Source organism: Aulonocara stuartgranti, assembly GCF_965226115.1.
Source record: "Aulonocara stuartgranti genome assembly, chromosome: 13".
NCBI classification, from domain to species: domain Eukaryota; kingdom Metazoa; phylum Chordata; class Actinopteri; order Cichliformes; family Cichlidae; genus Aulonocara; species Aulonocara stuartgranti.
Genome location: NC_138949.1, coordinates 10,018,160 through 10,039,525, shown reverse-complemented (window position 1 = coordinate 10,039,525; position 21,366 = coordinate 10,018,160). Strand labels below are relative to the sequence as shown.

At 41.4% G+C, this 21,366-nt stretch overlaps 1 protein-coding gene across 3 annotated transcripts in view; it reads right to left on the bottom strand.

The window, feature by feature from the left end:
• Window positions 1-2,395: 2,395 nt before the first annotated feature.
• LOC309720927 (heparan-alpha-glucosaminide N-acetyltransferase) overlaps window positions 2,396-21,366 on the bottom strand; it is a 28,149-nt gene continuing 9,178 nt past the window's right edge. For all 3 annotated transcript variants that reach the window (XM_082558167.1, XM_082558168.1, XM_082558166.1), the window contains 14 exons: window positions 20,689-20,758; window positions 20,531-20,597; window positions 18,519-18,601; window positions 15,583-15,659; window positions 14,720-14,750; window positions 14,452-14,612; window positions 11,361-11,473; window positions 10,861-10,982; window positions 10,090-10,213; window positions 9,907-9,993; window positions 7,275-7,352; window positions 4,318-4,388; window positions 3,127-3,239; window positions 2,396-2,670 (listed from right to left, as the gene is read on the bottom strand). In XM_082558167.1, the coding sequence (XP_082414293.1) occupies window positions 2,489-2,670; window positions 3,127-3,239; window positions 4,318-4,388; window positions 7,275-7,352; window positions 9,907-9,993; window positions 10,090-10,213; window positions 10,861-10,982; window positions 11,361-11,473; window positions 14,452-14,612; window positions 14,720-14,750; window positions 15,583-15,659; window positions 18,519-18,601; window positions 20,531-20,597; window positions 20,689-20,758 (1,379 nt within the window). In that variant the 3' untranslated portion in view covers window positions 2,396-2,488. The remainder of the gene's footprint in view (window positions 2,671-3,126; window positions 3,240-4,317; window positions 4,389-7,274; window positions 7,353-9,906; window positions 9,994-10,089; window positions 10,214-10,860; window positions 10,983-11,360; window positions 11,474-14,451; window positions 14,613-14,719; window positions 14,751-15,582; window positions 15,660-18,518; window positions 18,602-20,530; window positions 20,598-20,688; window positions 20,759-21,366) is intronic.

Here is a 21,366-nt window from a genome sequence, read left to right as displayed (position 1 = left end):
GAAGATAAAGGGGGCTTTCTCAGACGCTTCACTAACTTTCACCAACTGGGAGAAAATATAATAGCTGCTACTTACAGTGCTTACATTTTCACCTCCCCTCACTGAGCCGTCAGTATCTTAAAGAAGACTTTAAAAACAATATGCCCTTAAATTGGTGATCACAGGAAGGTTAAAGGAGAAAATTAGCTGTGAAGCTGTAAAGAAAGAGATGGCATTTTAACAAAGCTAGATAGGTTGTATGCTTCTGTACGTTTGATACGAAAAGAGTAACCTGTGAAATTGGTTTTATTTTTAATACTTTGTTTTGAAATCAAGCATATAGTTAGGGCTGGATCAGGTGACGCTGAATCCAACCATGCACTGAATGTTTCATTTTCACTCGCTATGTTTTTATACACCTCTGCACATAATCATGAGTTATTATTCATCTCTGGCTCTCTTACATGGCACGTCTTTGTCTTGTCTTCCTCCCCTCATCTCTAACTGGTCACAACAGACGCCTGCACCACCATGAACCTGGTTCTGCTGGAGGTTTCTTCCTGTTAGAGGGAAGTTTTTCCGTCCTACTGTTCCCAAAGCATTGCTTAAAGGGGGTCATATGATTGTTGGGGGTTCTCTGTATTATTGAATAACATGATAAGCAGTTTATTCAAATGTAATGCTACTTGCTGTACCAAGGGGCATTATGTGATATAAGAAGCCAAGAAGTCTGCCTGAGGACAGTGTATTGTATCTGGGATAATGTTTCCATATGACAGACTATAGGTATCCTGAGACGTATGCTCAACGAGAATCAATAAAGAGAAGGAAATACGGTGGTGTGGACATGGCATCTGCAACCACAATGGTTTTCTATGTGCTTTAAGCAAGTTAAAAAAAATGCTCTAGGCTAAAAAAATAAATAAAAAAAAAGGCAGCATAGATTCTTGTTTTGACCCTTTTGATCTTTATTAGCAGCAGCTTTCGATACGTAGGTTTTAACCTCCTCGTGATGTTACTCCGAATGAGTCAGCTAAATGCTTCTATTAAAACACAAAGCTTTCTGATGGCATGCAAAACACAAAAGATATCTTTAGACCTGTGTGGTGAGTGTATATCGATTTCATTTTCATCTCTCGACCAATCAGCAGTTCATTTCCATTGCTGGCACCATAGTTTGGAAAGCAATTAAGGATTTGAGTCTTGTTCAGGAAGGCTAGATGCACCTTCTGGGATTCAAATAACTTGTGCTCATAAGACAATTACCAAAACCCCTACACCATATTACACAATGTTATTACTGCTTCTGGAGAGTGCTGAAGGACACTGACCTGAGCGCGTTCAATAATGGTACATATACATTATACATACAGATATAAATCACTCAACCTGCTTGTCAGTCATGAGGAAATATTCTGATCTATTACTGAGAATGAACCCTATTTCACTAAGTAAGAGGCTTCGAGTGTGAAATGTGCAAACTAGAACACATGTAAAGGGCTCGGGGTCTCTGAGAGGGGCTCGTCTGATGAAATGGATTTGTGTAATTTCCCTGATTTTTCTAATGAAATAAGTGCAAAAGGTGACGGCCCCATTGATGACACCCCTCTGTGTGCATCTTGACCCCAATTATAGTACTGTGACTTGGACAGCAGATGGTACATAACACAGAGACACACATGCACACAGGAGGAGTGGCCATGGCAACAGACTCATAATGGTTGTCCTGGTGTGTAGTGGAATCACTTGGCCTAATTTGTTAAGTACCACCTCAATATATTTAATTTAATCAGTCTATTCTGAGCATAAAACAAGTGTTATCAAATGAATCCTTAGCTGCCCACACTGACAGCTCGTCAGACATGTTCTTTAGAAACAGGACAGTGCTTTAATGGGTTTCACTGATCAGCATTTTCACATTTTGTACACTGCTCTGCATCTTGCTTTTGATAAAAAACATGTGTGGTAAGTTTGCATCTAAGAAAAGCAAACTAAACTAATTAAGCCTAGACCAGCAGGTCATTTTAAAAACTCTTTTAAACTCCCACAGATGCTCTAATAATCTATAATTTACAGAGAAGAGTGCTTTTAAAAAGAAAAACATAATAATTTTAGTAGCTCATATTATATTAGGTCAACATACATACACGTCATCCCTGAGCCAAAAGTCCAGGCTTCAGACTGCCCCTAATGTTTCTGAGCTTCTAATAGTTTTTCTCCATTATCAGGTCTGCATGATGTCAGAGAGACACACACAGCTCTGGCTGTGAGCTCGAAAGCTCCGCCCACCAGCTGTCCACACCTACTATTTACAAAGAGCAGCCAATCAGAAGAAAGTTAAAGTAAGGATCCATTGAATGGTTGTACTAAATTCCAGTATAACATAAGGATTATAATATACTCTAGCAAAGGAAAATTAAAAAAAAAAGTTTAAAATTAGCTTTAGAGGCTGTCTTTAAATTAAAATATAAAATAATACAATCTACAGAAGTGGGATGGATTATCCTGCTTATATTTTGAGGAAAAATTTCTTCCTGTAGAGCAGGTAGGCGATGAGCAGCCACAGTGCAGTCCCCCACAGGCTTTGAAAGAGCCACTCCCAGTGGCTCTGCTGGAAGCGCATTTCCCAGCTGAAAGGGAAGTAGAAGCCCAGGAGAGAGTGGCCAACATACACAAAGATGGAGTTCATCCCTGTGGAAGAGGGGTGGAAAAAAGACAAGTTATTGAACAGGATTTATACAATTTAAAGGATTTTTCCCTGCTTTCCATAATAGCTGAATGACTAAAGTTATGTGCAAAAAGTAAAGGCTTTATTGCAGGGATGCTTTCCAAAAAGCTTTCCAAATGAGCTAATCAGTTTAAACTCTTCTCTGGGAGTCTGGCCAATAATGCAAAAAAATTACTGGAAGAAAAGAGTGAGGACCACAAGTCCAAAACCTAGACTATAATCCCTACAAAGGCTTTCAGGACATTTGTTATATTAGGCTGAAAAATGTTTGTCTTTGCATAATCAGCTAATGAGTTGCCAAACACAATTGTCATTGTAGTCAATATTTTAAACTACGTTCCAGCGTTTGTGAGGTTTTTATTCCAACCAAAGCACATACACCTTTGTAAAGCAGCCTGTCAGTACAAGAAGAAACATACCTGGGTATATGAATGGCTGTCCACCCCACCAGCCCTTGATGTCGACGACAAAGAACATGCCTCCCAGCAGCAGGAAAGACAAACAGCCCATACACATGATATAGGACAACGACCTGAAGAAACAGACCATCGACAACACTTTACTACAACAGCAACATTTTACTTGGCACATTTGGGCATCACTAAAATCTGAGCAGAATGGTGTGAAGAACAGTGTAAACACACTCAGTCCATCAATCCTCTGCTGCAGATAAATAACACCCAGAGTCTGTCCTACAAACAGTGAGGCAGTTTGCTGGACTTGTCTATAGCATCAGCATATGGACCCTTGGCATGTGCCTCATGGAGCTGTGCCAGCTAACCACGTCTCTGTCTGTTCCTAAGTGCAAGAATGCATGATGAAATATTATCGCATGTAAAATGGCTCCTTTCTAGAGCCTCCCTGCATTTATTTTTTATTTCTTTATCTCAGCTGAAGTCGAGCCAAAAACGACTCTTAGCTTGGAGTTAATTACTTTTAGACATCCCGGCAAGGACTTGTACCCAGGAGCTCAATAACCTGTGCATGATGAACTGCCTATAAAAGCCAGGTAGGTAATGGCAAGTGATGCCCCATGTGGAACATCATGAGGAATTTGCTTACACATCACAGATGAAATGGCGTTCTTCCTGCTACAACATTTGAATGATTCACATCACATATAAAGGGAAATGTGGGAGTGGAAACAAATGCACGAGTCATAAAGTAACCGATGTGTGAGGTGGTAACTGTGTCACATTTCATGCAAAATCATTACAAACATTTACCAAAGTGCTGTGCCTTGTTTTTCTAAAAAGGCTTCTAATAGTTTGGGAGCAGTTAAGACTGCGTTGTGGTTATACAGTTACATTTCCCAGAGTCTGAGCTCTTTCCATCACACAGAGGTGGTAAAACAGTGAGTGAGTGCTTCTGGGGGAGGATGAAGCATTCTTTATTTCGCTGGCCGTAAGGAAGAGTGATCATGTTGGGAGGATGTATAACGGCAACACCTCACACTCCCAACAGCCCGGGTGATTATTTACAGCCGTAGCTGTCGTTAGAGGTAAGTAAACGCGTGTTTTAGCAGCCTTGATTTGTGTCTGTTGGAAATCCCATCCTTTCTTTTTTTGTGAGGAAAAGTGGCTGGATTTAGAGGGTCAGGAAGCACTTACCAAAGGTTTTTATTGACAGGTATAAATCCTCCGTCTCGCGTGCACTTAGAAAGGATGGCTGCGGAGATTCCCTGAGGGTGGAAATGAAACAGATTTCAAATCGATGGAGGGCGATAAAGCAATCTGTATTGGGCTGCTAAAACGTGAGGCAACAGTATCAAGCAGAGTCCACCAGATAAACCGACAATCAGAGAGTTACGTGGACATGGTCCATTAACTTATACACACACACAAAACACTAGACAGGACTGCAAACACACCAAAACAATGAGCTGAAAAACATTAAAACGTGGGTTTGTCACTACAGTAAAACACCACCGAGAGGCATCTACAAAGTCCAACACACTGAGGCCCAACTGACTCCATGTTCATATTTACTCATGATCTGCTCAACTCTACATCAGTAAGCACTTTCATAGTCTTAACTATCCCCCACCCTCCCTGTATGATTTAGATACATGAAGAAAGATTTTGTGCTGCACAGAGAAACCCAGGACAGCAGATCAGGATCCAAACATGCTCGTTAGGTGGATATCCATCATGTGTATAGATGACAGAATCGATGGTGTGGAAATAGCCTAGCTGGGGCTGGATTGAGTCTCCAGGCTATCCAGGCAGCAGGATGTGGGATGGGGCTGGTATGTGGGGCAATCGCTCAATTTCAATCTCTCACTTCTGGAGCCTGATCGTTGGACTTTAATTAACAGGGGCTGCTGTTTATTATGAGGAAGACACATGGCTGCCTGTGAATATCAGCCTGCCACAGAGATCACAAAACAATAAACCATGGCCTGATGTTTACTGTATCCACACTTTCTGTTTTTCCTGTGCTTAACGCCGACCCAGTTGTCGGGTGTGTGCAGTAATAAGTTTTCTCCTCCTCTGAGGAAACCTGCTAATGTTAAGAGCACATGTCTGAAACAAAAGGCAGCTCGGCTCTGCTTCCTGCCTCCCCCTTTGAGCCGAAATCTTATTAGAAAAGTCAATATCAAGAGCAGGCCAATCGCTAAAACTAATTTTGCTTTCTGTGTTGGTAAGACATACAACCAAAAATAGACTTAACCACTGAGATTAAAAAAGTCAAATCAAATATACACGTGCAGAAACGGTGAAACAAATATATGCTGCGCTGATTCTTTATTCCCGTGTCTGTTCCTAAAATCAATAACGATGGTCTGCTCTCACTGCCAGCCGATGCAATGTGAGAAAATCTATTCTATTGCATTTTTCTATCTCAGCTAACCAGGATTTAAGCTACTCTGTCGAGCCACATCTAAATACTGTAAGATCCAGAATATCGCACCTCCAACACTGTAATCTTGAGTAGCATCCGCAGCATCTATCAGCTGGTAAACAATGAGATACAGTGGAAAAAACATTAAAGCCTAATGTTTATTTATGACAGCATGAGCTACTTTGTCACTGTGCGCCGCTGGGAGAAGCTAAATGGATCTAATTTATGTCACCTCCCTCCAGCCACTCATCGCACAATGATAGTCAATAAGATTCAACACCTGGAGACATAATGGAGCTTTGTCCTTTAAGAAGTGAGGTTAATGACGTTAAATTCTCACAACAGAATTTCAATTGATTCTCACATATACGAGCAGGACTCTGTCACTGAGTTTCTTCCTACTGTCCTTTTGGAAAATACTGTCTGGATGGAAAAACGCTGCTGTTACAGACCTTTAAAACTTCACTGAGATATTGTTTTGGACATATTAGACTACAAAAATAAACAGATTTGACTTGAAAAACCTTATGACATAGTAGTAAATAAAATAAACAATTTCTTTAACACCAGAACCTTCAACGCTGTTTCAACTCATGTGTCAAATAAGTAAATAAACGTCTTGCAGTCATACACGTAACACTCTGAAGGAACCTGATACCCAAAGCTGGACAGAAAAGGCACCCAAATATACTGGAACTACAGAACTTCAGACAAGTCTTTCCCTGCTTCTGTGTGTTTTTTCTTTCGCTGCACAGATTTTCCGTCCTGCGCAGCTTGATTTCAAAGGCTGTGCGATGCAGCCAGCTCTTCCAGCTCTATCATCGCTCCAGGTCACAGAGCTGCCGGTTCAGGATGTCTGCCTCCACAGCACGCAGGCTCCTCCTAAATGAGCTATATCTCTGGAGCATCACGCTGCACGTACATAAAAACAGTGGCAAGCACAGTTCAGCGGAGACTAGCCTTCCTACGTGTCTGTCTGTCAGTCTTGCTAGAGCAGACTAGCAGCCTCCTGTCACAGGTTTAGAAATACAAAACAAGCCATCTCCTGTAACACTTGGCTTCTCCCTGGAGGACGCATTCCCCCTCTAAATGAAATGGAGGCCAGCCTGGCTCTTTTTGTGTTTTAAGACCACCCAGAATCTCAAACAAATATGACCTTAAAAGCTTTTCAGACAGGCATTACCTTTTTATCCTAGGTTTGAATGCACTTTAATAATTCCTTTCTTAAATCTGCCATGTTTGGTTTGCTTATTGAGACCTCGCTTGCAGCTTCCTAAACTGATCATACTCTTAGAGTAGATGCTTTTATGCTTGCAGCAGACTGTAAGTAATATGCATAACTCTTCCAATCCAAAACCACATGTAAAGCACAGAGAGGCAACGAGACGCAGCGTGTATTCCCCCGAGGGTCCGGATACCCATGTCTGCCCGGAAACACAGCCACACATGGATGTTGTTTAATTGTACTGAGATCACACACATGTCCTCTGCTAAGTCCTGCTAATGAATGACTTCAGCAAGCTACAGTATGACTAATACCCAAGAGGCTGGAAAACACGTTGCAGAATTTACCTGCAAGGTGAAGTGAAACACTGAGACCATAAAAGTGCTCGGCTCTGAGTGAATCACAGGAGCAGGACAGTTATTGGGTGTCTTGGTTTTAAATTAACAACTGACTTTATATTCATTTCCTACAGCAGCTCTGCTTAAAACCTCCACGTACCAGGATGAGGGTCCACACTAGGAATCGGCACAGGATGTGGATATTCATCTTTTTGTAGAAAATTATAATTTTCCCCGCCTGTGAAAGAAAGAGGCAGAAATAAGTACAGACCCCACAGCCTATTCACTCATCTCTTTAATGAGAAATACCACATAAACACCAACACCCGGTGTGTCCGCGTACTTGCCCTTGGGTAACCAAATAGGCCTGGGATGTGGCTGTCGAAGCCACGTCCCTGACATGGCGGTCACGTTTCTCCTATCCCATGGAGCCAGATGTGGGGTGTTAGTCATCCGCACCCTCTGATTAATTTGGTGATGATGAATATGTTTCAGCTGAGAACATTAGCATGGACCAACACAGAGGAAGCCAGCGGACACCTGGCGTGTCGTCTAAGACTCGCTGACTGAAGGGCTCAGAGCAAACCGCCCACGGGGAATTGAGCAATGTGGTCACTTTTTCATGTTACCTTCCCACAACCCAAATGGTTATAAGTGCCACTGTCACCATCTGAGACGCAGGTCTGAAGAACAAAAAGGGCCTTCCTACTTTCTAACAGCATTTTGTCATTAAAGTAGGGCAGCTGTGCATTTACAGTGAGACAGGAAAACATCTGTCACATAATCTTTACTGTAGTCACACTGTAGGTTTATATTAACATATTAACACTGAAGAGCATCACTGTCTGCACAATGAAGCCATTAAAACTTTCAGTCTAATCAAGTCAAACTGAGTATTTTAAAGTCACATCTTCAGAAGGTTCTGATCATTTCCTGTCTCTAAGATATTTTCAGCCTGCTTTTTGTTTTTGACAGGAAAGTTTTGTGTTCAGTTGAATTCAATTAAACTTTATTAAAATAGTGCCAAATCACAACAACAGTTGTCTAAAGTGCTTTATATTGTAAGGCAAAGACCATATAATAATACAGAAAAAACTCCAACCATCAGACAACCCCCTGTGAGCAAGCACTTGGTGACTGTGGGAAGGAAAAACTCCCGTTTGACAGGAAGAAATATCAGGCAGAACCACAATCAGGTAGATGGAGCCATAAACCACTAGTTGTGGGTTTATAAGACCTTTTTGAATAAGTGGGCTTATTATTATTATTGCAGTATTTTGTTGTGTACTTCTAATGTTTTATAAACCTGCAGAGACTCTAAAATGTACAGTTTCTATTCAGGATCAAGTCCAGTGGAGGCAAATAAAACTTTAAGGTTTTTTTGCAATGCATTTTGAAAACACAAAACATACATATATTTTTTAGGCTCGAAATCAATTCATGGCAACTATTTTCTCAGTTAACAGTACAGTGGTGCAGTGGTTAGCATTGTCATCTCACAGCAAAGAGATTCTGGGTTTGAAGCCGCAAGCCAGCCGGAGTCTTTCTGTGTGGACTGTACAGATTCTCCCAGCGACTGCATTGGCTCTCTCCAGGTAATCGAGCTTTCTCAAGCAGCCCAAAGACACACGTTAGGTTAACTAGAGATTCTAACTTGGTGTAAATATGAATGCCAGCAGTTCACTGTCTCTACATATTAGCCCTGTGATACTGGGTTACGGGTTACAACCTGAACAGGATGCCAGTCTACCAGCTGGGCTGGACTCCAGCAACCACATGACCATGAGTGTTGTCCACATTAAAGAGGACTGGGACATTTAGCTTGTTAATTTTGCAGAAATGAGCTTCCTCCAAAGGGTGGCTGGCCTCTCCCTTAGAGATAGGGTGAGAAGTTCGGCCATCCGGGAGGGGCTCAGAGTAGAGCAGCTGCTGCTCCACATCGAAAGGAGCCAGCTGAGGTGGTTCGGGCATCTGACAAGGATGCCCCCTGGGCGCCTCCTGGGTGAGGTGTTCCAGGCATGTCCCACCGGGACGAGGCCCCGGGGCAGACCCAGGACACGCTGGAGAGATTATATCTCTCGGCTGGCCTGGGAACGCCTTGGTGTTCCCCCGGATAAGCTGGAGGAGGTGGCTGGGGAGAGGGAGGTCTGGGCCTCTTTGCTTAGGCTGCTGCCCCCGCAACCCGGCCTCGGATAAAGCGGATGAAGATGGATGGATGGATGGATTTTGCAGAGTTTAAAAGCTGATTTAAACAATTTAACCAAAGCTATGTATGGCATAGGTAATTTTACCTAAATGAATAGTGAACAAATACAGATTTGGCATAAAAAACATATGAGTGGATCTGTCCTGCACTGTATCAACAGTTCAGGCTAGTGGTGGTGCTGTTATCAGGTGTCGGAAATATTTTTGGCACACTCAGTACCCACTGAGCATTCTTCTTCACAGCCAACCTGAGTATTGTTGCCAATCAGTCCATCGCTTTGTGACCACAGTGTACATATCACCTGGTGGGTACACGCAGCATATTATAAAGCTCAAATCATCTCTTAGGTGGTCACTACAGTCATCAGGTCTCTATTCAATACAGAACCTTTGGGATGTGGTGGATTGGACAATTGTCAAGATCTGCCTATGCAGGTCACTAAAAATGCAGACACTTGGACTAAACTTGGCAGAAGCAAGCCATTTATTAAGGCTGCGCAAAAAAATACAAAGGCAGGACTAAGACTTTTTTTTTTTTTGCCACTCATGCCACTCACTGCATCGTACAGGAGAAACTTAGATCTTACCTGCATCCCTAGAAATCCAATGACAATGGAGTTGATGGTACTCAGAACCCCCTCTGGGTCAAAGGGCTGTGTGGTGCGATACATTTCCTGGAAAAAGCAAAACAAAACCATGCAGTTTATAATTTCACCTACATTGGTTTATAGCAGAAGCATTGTATTGCAATATGTGATGAACATTCCTACTTTGCACGTGGGGTATCTGTACATGTTATCACCAAACATCCACCTATCGATGTATCCCGCTGCACCTCCCGTGCAGTTTGGGTAAAGCCCGTTATCGCCAATTCCACCGGCTCCTAAATACCCTCTGTTATCAAACAAGAACATAATTATTGTAGCTGTAGTTATTACAAAAAACAATGTTTAATGAAGTGTTTTGTGTTTATATGAAAACACAATACCCAGATGCAGCAGAGAACGCTCGGTGTTCTAATACCAAAGGTGATTTTAATATTCTTAAACCCTGTATAGCAGTTGTGTCTCAAGCCACCACACATTCACGTTCAAGGAAGAAAAAACCCCAAACTCAATCAGATGAAAAGACACAGAAGGACTGAGAGTAAAAAGTGCTACAGCTTGAACCCACAGTACTGTAAACGTGATGTCATGCAGGGTCACAGAGAAGGAAAAAACAAAACAAAAGACAAAAAGCAGAAGACACAGAGCGAGGAAGATGGATCCTCTGCCTCCGCTCCTCTTATTGCACATGACAGACTGAGATTGGCTAATTAGGCTCTCTGAAGCATCCACCACGGGCCCATAAATCACAACGGTTCATAACACCTGCAACACAAGGTGCACACTCACACTGTTGCAGCACAAACAGGCCCAACTGGAGATTATCTCAGCTTCGACACATAGGAAATTTATGCTTTTAGCTTAAGTGTACGATGCATTAGTGAGGAGATTTGACCTGAAATGCTATATGACAGTGGGAGTCATGTCCAGACTTACGTGGGGCAGTTGGGAACAGGCATGAGGAAAGTTAAGCACAGCCACAAAGTCTCCAGCAGGATGATGATCAGCCACTGCGGCCAGTAAAGGAGAATATCCTGGACCGGGTTCCACCCGTTATGCTGCATCATACATAAAGCACATAATATTTTTGTTTTTAGGTCCAAAACTGTTTCGCATTTAGGTATTTTTTTAGCATTAAACTAAGTTTTGGGATAGATTGGTCCACTTGAATACACAAATTCATAATTACTAAACATTTTTAACTCTTCTTGGAGCTTTAGAGATGTCTGTCTGTTAATCTGGACGAATATCTGAGCTCCGCACGTAACGAATGGATGGAACTTGTTGAACTGTTCAATAAAGACTTCCACTGCACTGAACTCACAGGTCCATCGACTCTTTGACTTGTTATTCGTGTGCTTTTTCAGGTTAGACTCCTTTAATTTTTTCTCTTGTGTGTAATGACTGAAATAACTGAACTTGACAGAACTGCTCACCGCAGTCAGTGGGATTTCTTTCTGGCCCCAGAAAGTCTGCAGGAGAGACAGAACAAAGTAGGTGAAGCCCAGACGCTGCAGCACTCCTGGGATCCTCAGCCAGGACCAGGACACTAGAGCACAGTGAAGAACACACAGCATGAACGCTCACTGTGGCACCTTAATACTGACAGACAGTGATTTAAATAACATATGAACTTATAATTCACAAAAAGCACGCATATTAAGTCATTTCTGTAGACACAAGAAATCAAGAATTTTCCCAATTATCCCGACGCCACTATTACTACAACTACTTCTGATAGCAAGTTGATGTACGGCATAAAGGCTGGAGAGAGCTCATGTCAGCCTTCAGGATACGAACATGTCAAGAAAGAGGGTAGCTAATCAAACATTCATCAACAGTTATCTCTCGGTCTCACCAAATTGGGAAGGATAGGACTTGCTGCTGCTGGAGAGAGATTGATGGTAATCTACACATTAGCTAATTGAAAACCTCTTTGCCACGCAAAGTGCCGTAAAAACAATATGATCCCAATCATTGATCCGGACAAATCAAATAAGAGGCGGAAATCTTTTCTTTCGCAGGAAAAGGGGAAGCTCTTACTAATGACACTTTAGTTAAAGATATATGTTACACACCCCTGCAGAGATAATTGACTGTGTCTGTCGCCTGATAAAATTATCACGTCCTACAGGAATGTGCAAAAGTATTGAGCCATTGTTCATTCCTCTATACATATAAGGCAAAAATAGAGTTTGATGTGACAATTTTGACGAGATCGAAAGTCAATATATTTTTTCTACACAGCCTGAACTGTCTTAGGAAAGCTTTCTTCAGATAGTTTTCAGGAGTAGTTCTCCAGGTTTCTTGAAGGACAGTTAAAGCTTTTCTTTGGATGTTGGCTGCCTTTTGTTCTGTTCTCTGTAAAGATGATCCCACACCGCTTCAGTCACGTTGAGGTCTGGGCTCTATGGAGACCTATCCTTGACTAATTGTGTTTCACTGCGTTTTTCTATCCAGGTATCATTTTGCTGATTGTGCTGAGTTGTGTTTGTCATCATTTCCATGCTGAAAAAATGAAGCTGTTGTTAACCAGATATTTTCCAGATGATACTGCATTGTGGATCAAAATCTGATGGTACTTTCCTGCATTCGTAATGTTATCAATTTTGCTAAGATACCCAACAGCACTGGCTGAAATGCAGGCCCAAACCATGACTGAGCCTCCACCGTGTTTAACAGAAGGCTGCTAACAGTCACCGTCGCAGCGCTCTCCTCACACAAATGGGAAGAAATTATGTGTTTCTGTGACAAGTTACAGAACAAAGTAACAAAGATTAAAGATTCGGTTCTTTAATTGTTTGTTAAAGAGCGTAACAAACAAGCATCCCTGGAAATGGTTAGGCACAAGGACTAGACTGAAAATGAGTGAAAAAGCAGTCAATTGTATTGATGACAATACACTATCAGCCTTTAGTGGCTCAGTGGTAACATTAACATGACAGTCTGGCACCCTGGAAGAAAATATAAAGAAATCTAGGATGGTTCAAATCTTTTGCACAGTATTAGAATAAATAATTAAGAATCAAATAGCAGAAAAGAGCAAAATGGGAAAATTTCATGTTTAATAAGAATTATCATTTTAAGTTGAATCCATTTACACAAGAGTTTGAAAGTAAGCTGCAGCAGACTGTAACACAGTTTTTCTCCCACATTTATGCATTTTCTTTGTGTTTGTGTGTAACGGACACCTTTTTTGACGTTCAATACTATTTAACTGAAGCTGTCTGCTTCCAATCTATGAGCACTTTCAGTGATAGATAGACAATATTATAATATGTTGGTAGTCAGCAAAACTGAAAAAGCCACTAAAAAAGTAGGGCAGCCAGAACTTTTCAAAACGACTGGTTTTTTGTGTTCGAACGTCCTCTTAAGGCAACTCGGTGGCAGGGGTTTGAATGAATCAACTCTCACGCCTCACGCATCTCATCCAAATCATATTTTGTATAGTAAGTTTGTATTTATTTCGAGAATAAAGTAACAACATTTCAAGGTTTTTAATATGAATCTGCTTTGACCACTTTTTGGGACATCTAACCACGGTAGGGTTTTTGAAATTACTCCTATTTGATGTCAAAGGTTAATACCTCCTTTTCTCTCTTCTGACATTGAAAAGCATTTAACATATTGAGTTAATGTGACTCCATTCTCTTATTAGATCAAGCTCTGCGACTGAGCTGCAGAGGACGTCCTTGGAGACAGAGGGCAAAGCTGCAGTTTATGGTAAAAGTCAGTGTGCTGTTGTGACCAGCTCCAGCAGCAGAGTCTACAGCAGCTGCGTGGAGCTGACGGCTGTAACACTATCTGTTTGTAATTGTCCATTACCACAGCGGTTGTTTTTGCTCTATCTGCCTCTGTTAAACGTCCCCTGGTGCTGGATTTTGAGACTGCACACACAACAACAATATTTTTGTTAACCCAGTTAAGCAGACATCCACCCAGGAAAGTCCATTAGCACCACAGATAGCTAATGTGTGAAGGGCGCCCTTTGCATCCCAGGTGGATGGGGGATTTTCAGCATTATTCCTCTCCTTTAACCCTGACCCAGCCATGAAGTTTGGCTTTTATCTCAAATCAGGAGATCAACCCACTTAACATCTCTGTCGCAGACCAACAAACAAAGAAATTTACTTGACTGTAAAAAAAAAAAGTAGCTATCACATTTGAAAAGCTAAACTCATCATTTCAGTTTCACCTAAAAAAATGAATTCAGCAGCTACTGGTTGCAGTGACGAATGAAATATCTAGTTACGACATCTGTGTCAAAAGTATTTGATGTTGCTCAATTTACAGGAAATGCACTTTGCCTTCAAGCTTGCACATGAGCGGGTGTATTACCACACAGAAATCCTTGTCCCCACCTGTGCTAATAAACTTGCTTTGCTGTATGCAAACATATTACTACATGAGCTGGAGTCTGCGTAGTGTAACTGACCTGAAAAAGTACATATCGATCGATAGATCGATAGATACACACATATGAGGATTTAGTTTGACTGAGAATCAGAATACACAATGTGCACCTACGTGGTCCGTCTTTGGGAGAGTAGTTGAGAAAGCAGAAGCCGAGCAGCAAGAGGACGACTGTTCTCCAGGTGATTTTTCGTAGCAGCTGCAGGCGGCTAACTCCTCTCCTCTGCATGGAACTGAAAGCCAAAACCACTGAGGTCCCAATTACAAACACAAACCTGGAAGACATAACAGGATTATGCCATTCAAACCCACATATGAACTGTACAAACAAGAAAAGTAGTAAAAGACGTTAAATAGGTCAGGCCCCTTGTGCCAAACCTACCATGGCATGACAAGATCCGCCACAGTTAGACCTGCAACAATTTCAGAAGCATAAAATCAATTAATACCAACAGACCAACACACACTTGATCTCATCAGAGAGTTTACAGTTCTTGCCCTTCCATACACACAAAGACAACAAGATGAATTAAAAACAATGCTCCGTCCTTAAAGCGCTGCTTCTGTCATTAACTTTCCATTTTGAAGAGGCGTGATTAATAAATATTTACACTCCTGTGACAGCAGCAGTCCTGCAGCCAGGCGAAGATTAATCAATCCAGCTCTGAAATCAATGCACCTCTGTACATGTGGCAAAAAAAGCTATTACAAAGTTAAAATTGTGAACACCCATAAACAATTACAGGAATTTTCGAGAAAAAATTGAAACTGAAATTAAAACAAAAAAAAGAAAGTTTATAAGAATATTTACTTTTTCTTGTTTTAAATACTTTTTCAACCAAAATCTCTACTTCAACCAAGATGCCTTGCTTAAGAGTACCTCAATACTGGCTATCATAACATTGGAGTGTTACTCATTCCTTCCTCCTCCCTCATCTTCTTCCAGCTGTCATTTAAATCCTCCTCCTCTCCTCCCTGATCATTAACAAGAATAAACATCTATGGATCATGGTGTTGATTTTGCTTGTATGAGAAATGACACCCTGTGTTTTTCTTAACTACATTCATCATAATTAGTGACAACGCGTCAGAAAACTCTGCTAACACTATGGGGAGGATTTCGCCGCTGAAGATCAGGCGATTGCTGCATCATCGTTGTGTGCAGGGAGTAAGGTGCGGGCTGTAGGGTACAAGCAACTGATTTAGTTTTCCCTTATGTCAATTCACGTGCATCATGTACTTAACCGTTCCAAGGTGCGTGCTGAAAGAACCAGTAGCCTCCACCACCATAGTTCACAAACACCATCACAGTCAGGGAAAACCTATAAAGACAATACAAGTCGATATCCAGGAAAGAACAAATGAAGAAAATGTGTTAGTGAGGCTGAAAAACTGTCAATAAAAATATATTATTCAAGTGCAATCCTTGATTATAATTAAAAATTAACTTCTGAATTAAAGTTAAAGAGAACACAAGAGGGGCTTTTATTCAGTCTCCCTCCAAATGCAAGGTAATGCAATCTAAGCATTATGAATCACTCAGGAAATGAACGCTTGTCCTCTGGATCTCCTCAAGCAGGAGTGCTGACTAAAGACTTTGCATCTAATATATGATACACTTTATACTTTAGCACTGGCCGAGTCTGCTGAAACACAGCGCACGTGATGGAGTGCTTCACTGAATCATACACTGGAGGGAAAAAGGTGTTTGCGTTGCATGCCAGAAAATGGGCGGTGGGCCACTACACAACACAAACTTGCACGGTAATGCAATGATCTGGGCCAGGCTGAATCTTTTCACCATCTGTAATACGTGAATTTATGTTTTCGTGCGTAATCAAAAAGAGTAATAAAATCATAAAGGGGGGGGGGTCGTAACAACATTACGACAACCTTTAAGAAACAGCCTGCCTGATAAGGTGCACTGTATCTACCTCTGCCTCCTCTTGTTTTTCTGCCTAGATTCAATTAAGAGCTGCACTGAAGCCATTACTGCTCTTTTAGCCCCAACCTGCTGATACAAGATTTTAATCGGTCACTATCATCTCAAAAGGGCTATTAAAGCAGAGTAAACCCTGCTGCATGTGTCCATGTTCTTTTCCTCTCTCTCTCTCTCTCACACACACACACACACACACACACACACACGCACATGCACACACACACACACGCACACAAGCTATCGTGTAAATTTTGATGAACGCATCCATTAGTTGTCATGGCAACAAAGACAAAGGTTAAATCGCCAGCCAGATGAGACCCTGTGAAAATTGCAGTAATATCCCAGATTATTGGCCATACTTATAATTAAAATTCCCCGCTGTCCGATTGGAAATGAGACCCCCATCACTTTACATATGCCACACATCTGTGACAATACAGGCTGCTAATTATGATGAGTGCTCAATTAACATAATGTACACTAAGGAACTCTTTGTTTTCTGTTGGATCAAAGTTAATAAGGTGCAGGTTGACACAGCAGGCATTTTCTTTTTTTTTTTTTGGTTCCTAATCAAGTTTAGGTTGTTAATATGCCTTTGAAGCTCTGCAGTGAACATTTGCCACTTTAGTAATAGACTTAATTCCTTTCTGGGAATGAGCAGGAATGATTTATAGCTAACAGATTACAGAGAGACCTGTCTGTTGCAGCACTGACAGCCAGTTATGACTCACTGATAGACACTTATGGACGTCTTTGATTTGAATCATTGTACATGCATTACCAATTAGAGTATCAGCTTAGTACTTTCCCCCCATTGCTAATGGATAGCTGCAGTCTATCCCTGCACAGTGTTGAGTTACCCACTGTACTGGCCATATCAAGTACACGGACACCCAATCTAGTCATAATAAATTACAACTACAGTTGAAAAGCCAAGGTTCTATTTTTTTGTGGCCAAACATCAGAGCGTATCTGAAACCCAATATGTAGGAAAACTTGGATCTCAGTCAAAATAAGGCACAGAATGAGTCAGCCACCTGCTGTTAAATGCGGCTCACAGTTCTTGGTTTTGCTGTAATAGTTGTTCCGTCAGTTGTATGCTGCTGCTAACTACTGACAGTGCGATTTTCAACGGTGACGAAACTGGTGAAAGGCTTTTAGCAATGTGGCACAAGATTAAAATCCAAATCCTTTTAGAAAAATTAACGTGCGACCATACGCCACAGTTCTCTGTATATCATGTCAGGAGAGCCCGAGCAATGATCAGAAAAACCTTTCAGCTGGGAAGAAAAGCTGTTTGGCTTCAGAAATGTCTCAGCATTTATGGCAGATGACTGATGTGTCTGTTCTCTGTAGAAAGCTGTTACTTATCCAGGGGTAGGGATCATAAGTCATGGGTCTGAGGAGGCGCACACAGCGTTAATCTTTAGAGCTGAGTCACAGTTTGATTAAGTGTGACGCCAGGTAGGAGCGTTTCCGGTATTACCATTCAGGACGTACGCACCTGTAACCCCGGAGTGACATTTCAGCTAACGAGATTGAGGAGGACTGAGGCAGGAAGTGGAAATGAAGGGAAATAAAACTGAAATGTATCCTCCCCCTGAACTCATACAGATTCTGAAAATGCACTCAAGCGCTTGAGCTCCCAAACTAAATAACAGCATGTTGTATTTTCAGCCCGCCACATATGCTCGGTGATTTTCAGCTGGCTCCTCGTCCAAAAGGAAGCCACAGATGGAGAAGATGCCAATTGTCTGCTGGATGCTGCCTGTGTGCTGCTGGATTTCCTCTCGCTCTTCAGTTTGGCAGGAGATCTATTGCTGGGTGGATGTGTGCTGATATGTTGACTGTATTATTACATCAATTATTTGGCGAGGGGGAGGTCAAAGCCACACCAGCATCCTGTTTCCAGAGAGGCGTGCTTTGTGTCTAGCCCTAGGCCACAATTAAGGCGAGCAGGGAGCCCAGATTCAATCACATGCATCACTCCTGTCCAACAGAAACACACTGTTCCAAACCCAACACACACTGCTATCAGAAACCATGCCCAAAGCTATACCGCCTGATAACAAAAGCTTGAAGGAGCATGTGGCCAGACTGTGACCCCTGTAATTATTCATTATGTCAGGCCTGTAGATCTTTATGATGCCTCAAACTTCTCTAAAAAGAATTAACATGTGAACGAGCTCCATGTGGTGATAGAGCGATAAACACGAATGACTGTTGAAGGTGAACATACCCTCGGAAAGTATCCAGGGAGAGCAGACGTGTTGGTTTAGCTTTAACAGCACCGTGTGCAGTTTCACTAGCATGTGATTCTTCCTGGAGAAAAAACAGCAGGGAGACAAAATAATGTCAACACTCACTGGGATAAAACACCAGTGTGGGTTACTTAAGGGGATTTGACAATTACCAGTGCTTTAAGCTCCATTCATTGTTGCACTTTTAGGGTTAAGGTCGCTTAAGCAGATATTTAAACCCCAAATCAAACTTACATATTTTTCATATCTAGATAGTTTTCTAATCAGCAAAAAAAAATCAATAAAGGAAGAAGAAGAAACACTTTTGACATCTAACAAATCATAAAGTTTGATAACACAAATGTTCCAAAAACATGAAGCACAACACTCTGAGTTATTCTTAAGCAGCTTAATGCTCTGCTTTATTAACTAGGTGCTGCTGTCTGTCTTTGCTTGCTGGCCAGTTAATGTAAAGTGGGCTCATTTCTTTAGATTTTACTTGGGAAATGGGAAAACGGGGGCAGAGTTTTGTTGACCTGTGATAAAATACATGGAAATACAATACATGAGGGATAAACTGCACTATTCCTAACAAGCTTTAAAGTCAGTATTTGGTACGGTCACCATCATGCTGAAAATTCATTTTCTACATTGATACTTGCATCAGTTTTTACAAGATCCTCAACATCACCGACTGAAATGCAACCTCAAAACATGACACAACCTCCACCTTGTTTTACAGATGGTTATAGATAATCATCTCTGCTGAACTCCTCCAAATATATAAAAAATAAATAAAAACCATGGATTCATCTTTCCATAAGACTTGATGTCCTACCGCAGTATTTTCTCCTTGTTTCACTTTCTTAAGAATTTTCTTAAGAACATGACAGTTTATGTATGTAGCCTTTCAGGCCTGTGACTTCTTCTTTTTTCCAGTTTCTTTACATTTTTAGGGACATCCTGCAGACCGTGCCAAGATGTGCCATGTTTCCAGCTAAAAGCTGTTTGGGAATTTACCTCGTCAGTGTAAAAATTCTATTTTATGTCATGTGTTTTTGTGACAGGTTGAAAAAACCTGGATAACTTTTGCTCAAGAGCACTTTTAAAACATTGCAAAAACGTCTGGCTCCTTGGAAGCAAAATATAAAGAACTAAGTGGAGACTTTTGCACACTGTACATAAAATGGCAACACATTTGGCTTTTTATTTGTAGGTAGCAACAGGTAGCAAACTTGTTTAAAAATACTGATAAAGTCAAAGGTTCACTGCTTCCTCATTCACAACTCCTCAAAATTCTCTCCGCCCCGCGTCTTCCCCCCCCTCTCACTGTGTGAAAGGCAACATTTCGATGACTCTGGCCTGTTGCCCTCTCAGTTGGATTAGCCTGGCGTGCTGGCCTCCATGCAGCATTTTAAAGAGCCAGAGCAGGAAGACACCCGCGCTAATATGTCGTGATGGATTTGCGTGCCATCCAGACAACATATGGAAGCCAGAGACATTTTGCTTGAAAGAATGAGAGGAGCTATTCATGTTCACTGAAAATACATGGCAGCTCTTACCATGAAGCCCGATGATTGGACGGATACAACACTGTATCGTTTTCTATGTAAGTCTGCTGTGTAACTGGCTCTGCTAACATTTATATCAATCACTCCATTAGTGTCTCCCAAACGGCTTGATGACTGGAGCCTCAGAGCAATTTTAGAATGCATCTCGGGCTGCATAGCCGGCCAATGATAATGGTGCAGTTTAACTGCTGGATCAAACAATATTTGATTACCAGAAAAAGGTTTCTACATGAAAGAGATTGTGTAGTTACTTTATATTTTGTATTTCAAGAACAGTAGCAAAGATTTACTGTATATTTAAAAAATAATTTGCTTTTTAATTTAAACTCATAATGGACATACTTTGAGCTGTTTATGACTTATTTAATCAAAATATAATCTCATCTGACATAAAAAAAAATCTAATGTAATATATTTATTAGAAGCAGCATTTAACTTACATTCTCTTCTGAATGCTGTGGGCCTTGGCAGCAAATAGTCTTTATAAATTTTGATGTACAACGCCTCCTGGAAAAAGAAAAACTTTAGGCTGCCCGGTTCTGATGGAAAAGCAATCAGTGCAGGATTCTTGCAGATGATGTAAAAAACACACATGTACCTGCAGATGTAGGGTATCACAACGAATAACAGAGCGATTACAGCCAGCAGGAGTGCTGCCACCAAAATAGCTGGAAAAATAAGTAAAAGGAAATCATTCTGTACCATTCTCTGTCCATGTCAGAAACTTTATACACTACATCTCTATCAGACCAGGATCTGAGTGGGGATAAAGGGGATGACTGCCAGTCCAAACTGTCTGCTATACTAGCCTGTGGGCTCCCCTGTGGCTGTCTTTCAGTCAACCAATGTCAAAGGGGATCCCTCAAGTGACAAACAAGAACCTAATGAAAAAGTCTTGGTTGAGCCGCCGAGGAGTAATCACTGCGGGTAATCTAACCCTGCAGGCATGTGAAAATGAAAATGTAAGGCTGTGCTGGAACAAGGATGAGAAAACAATGACTTTGCCAGACTGCCGGAGGGCAGCACAGATAGGAGCAGGGTCAACTTGAGGTTTACAGTGCAAGAGGGCACAAACACTGTAGCGAAGATGGATTTTGTTTGCCCCCCCCAAAAAAGGAATAGAGCTCTGAAAGCCACCGATTTGCAAACAAAGGGAGATATTTTACACCTGTAGTACTGATTATAAAACTACCTAGGCTTTATGAAATCTCCACATGGTCTTCTTTCGTCAAAGCACAGGAGAGCAGAGTACACGCAGTGGAAGAACAAACAAAAA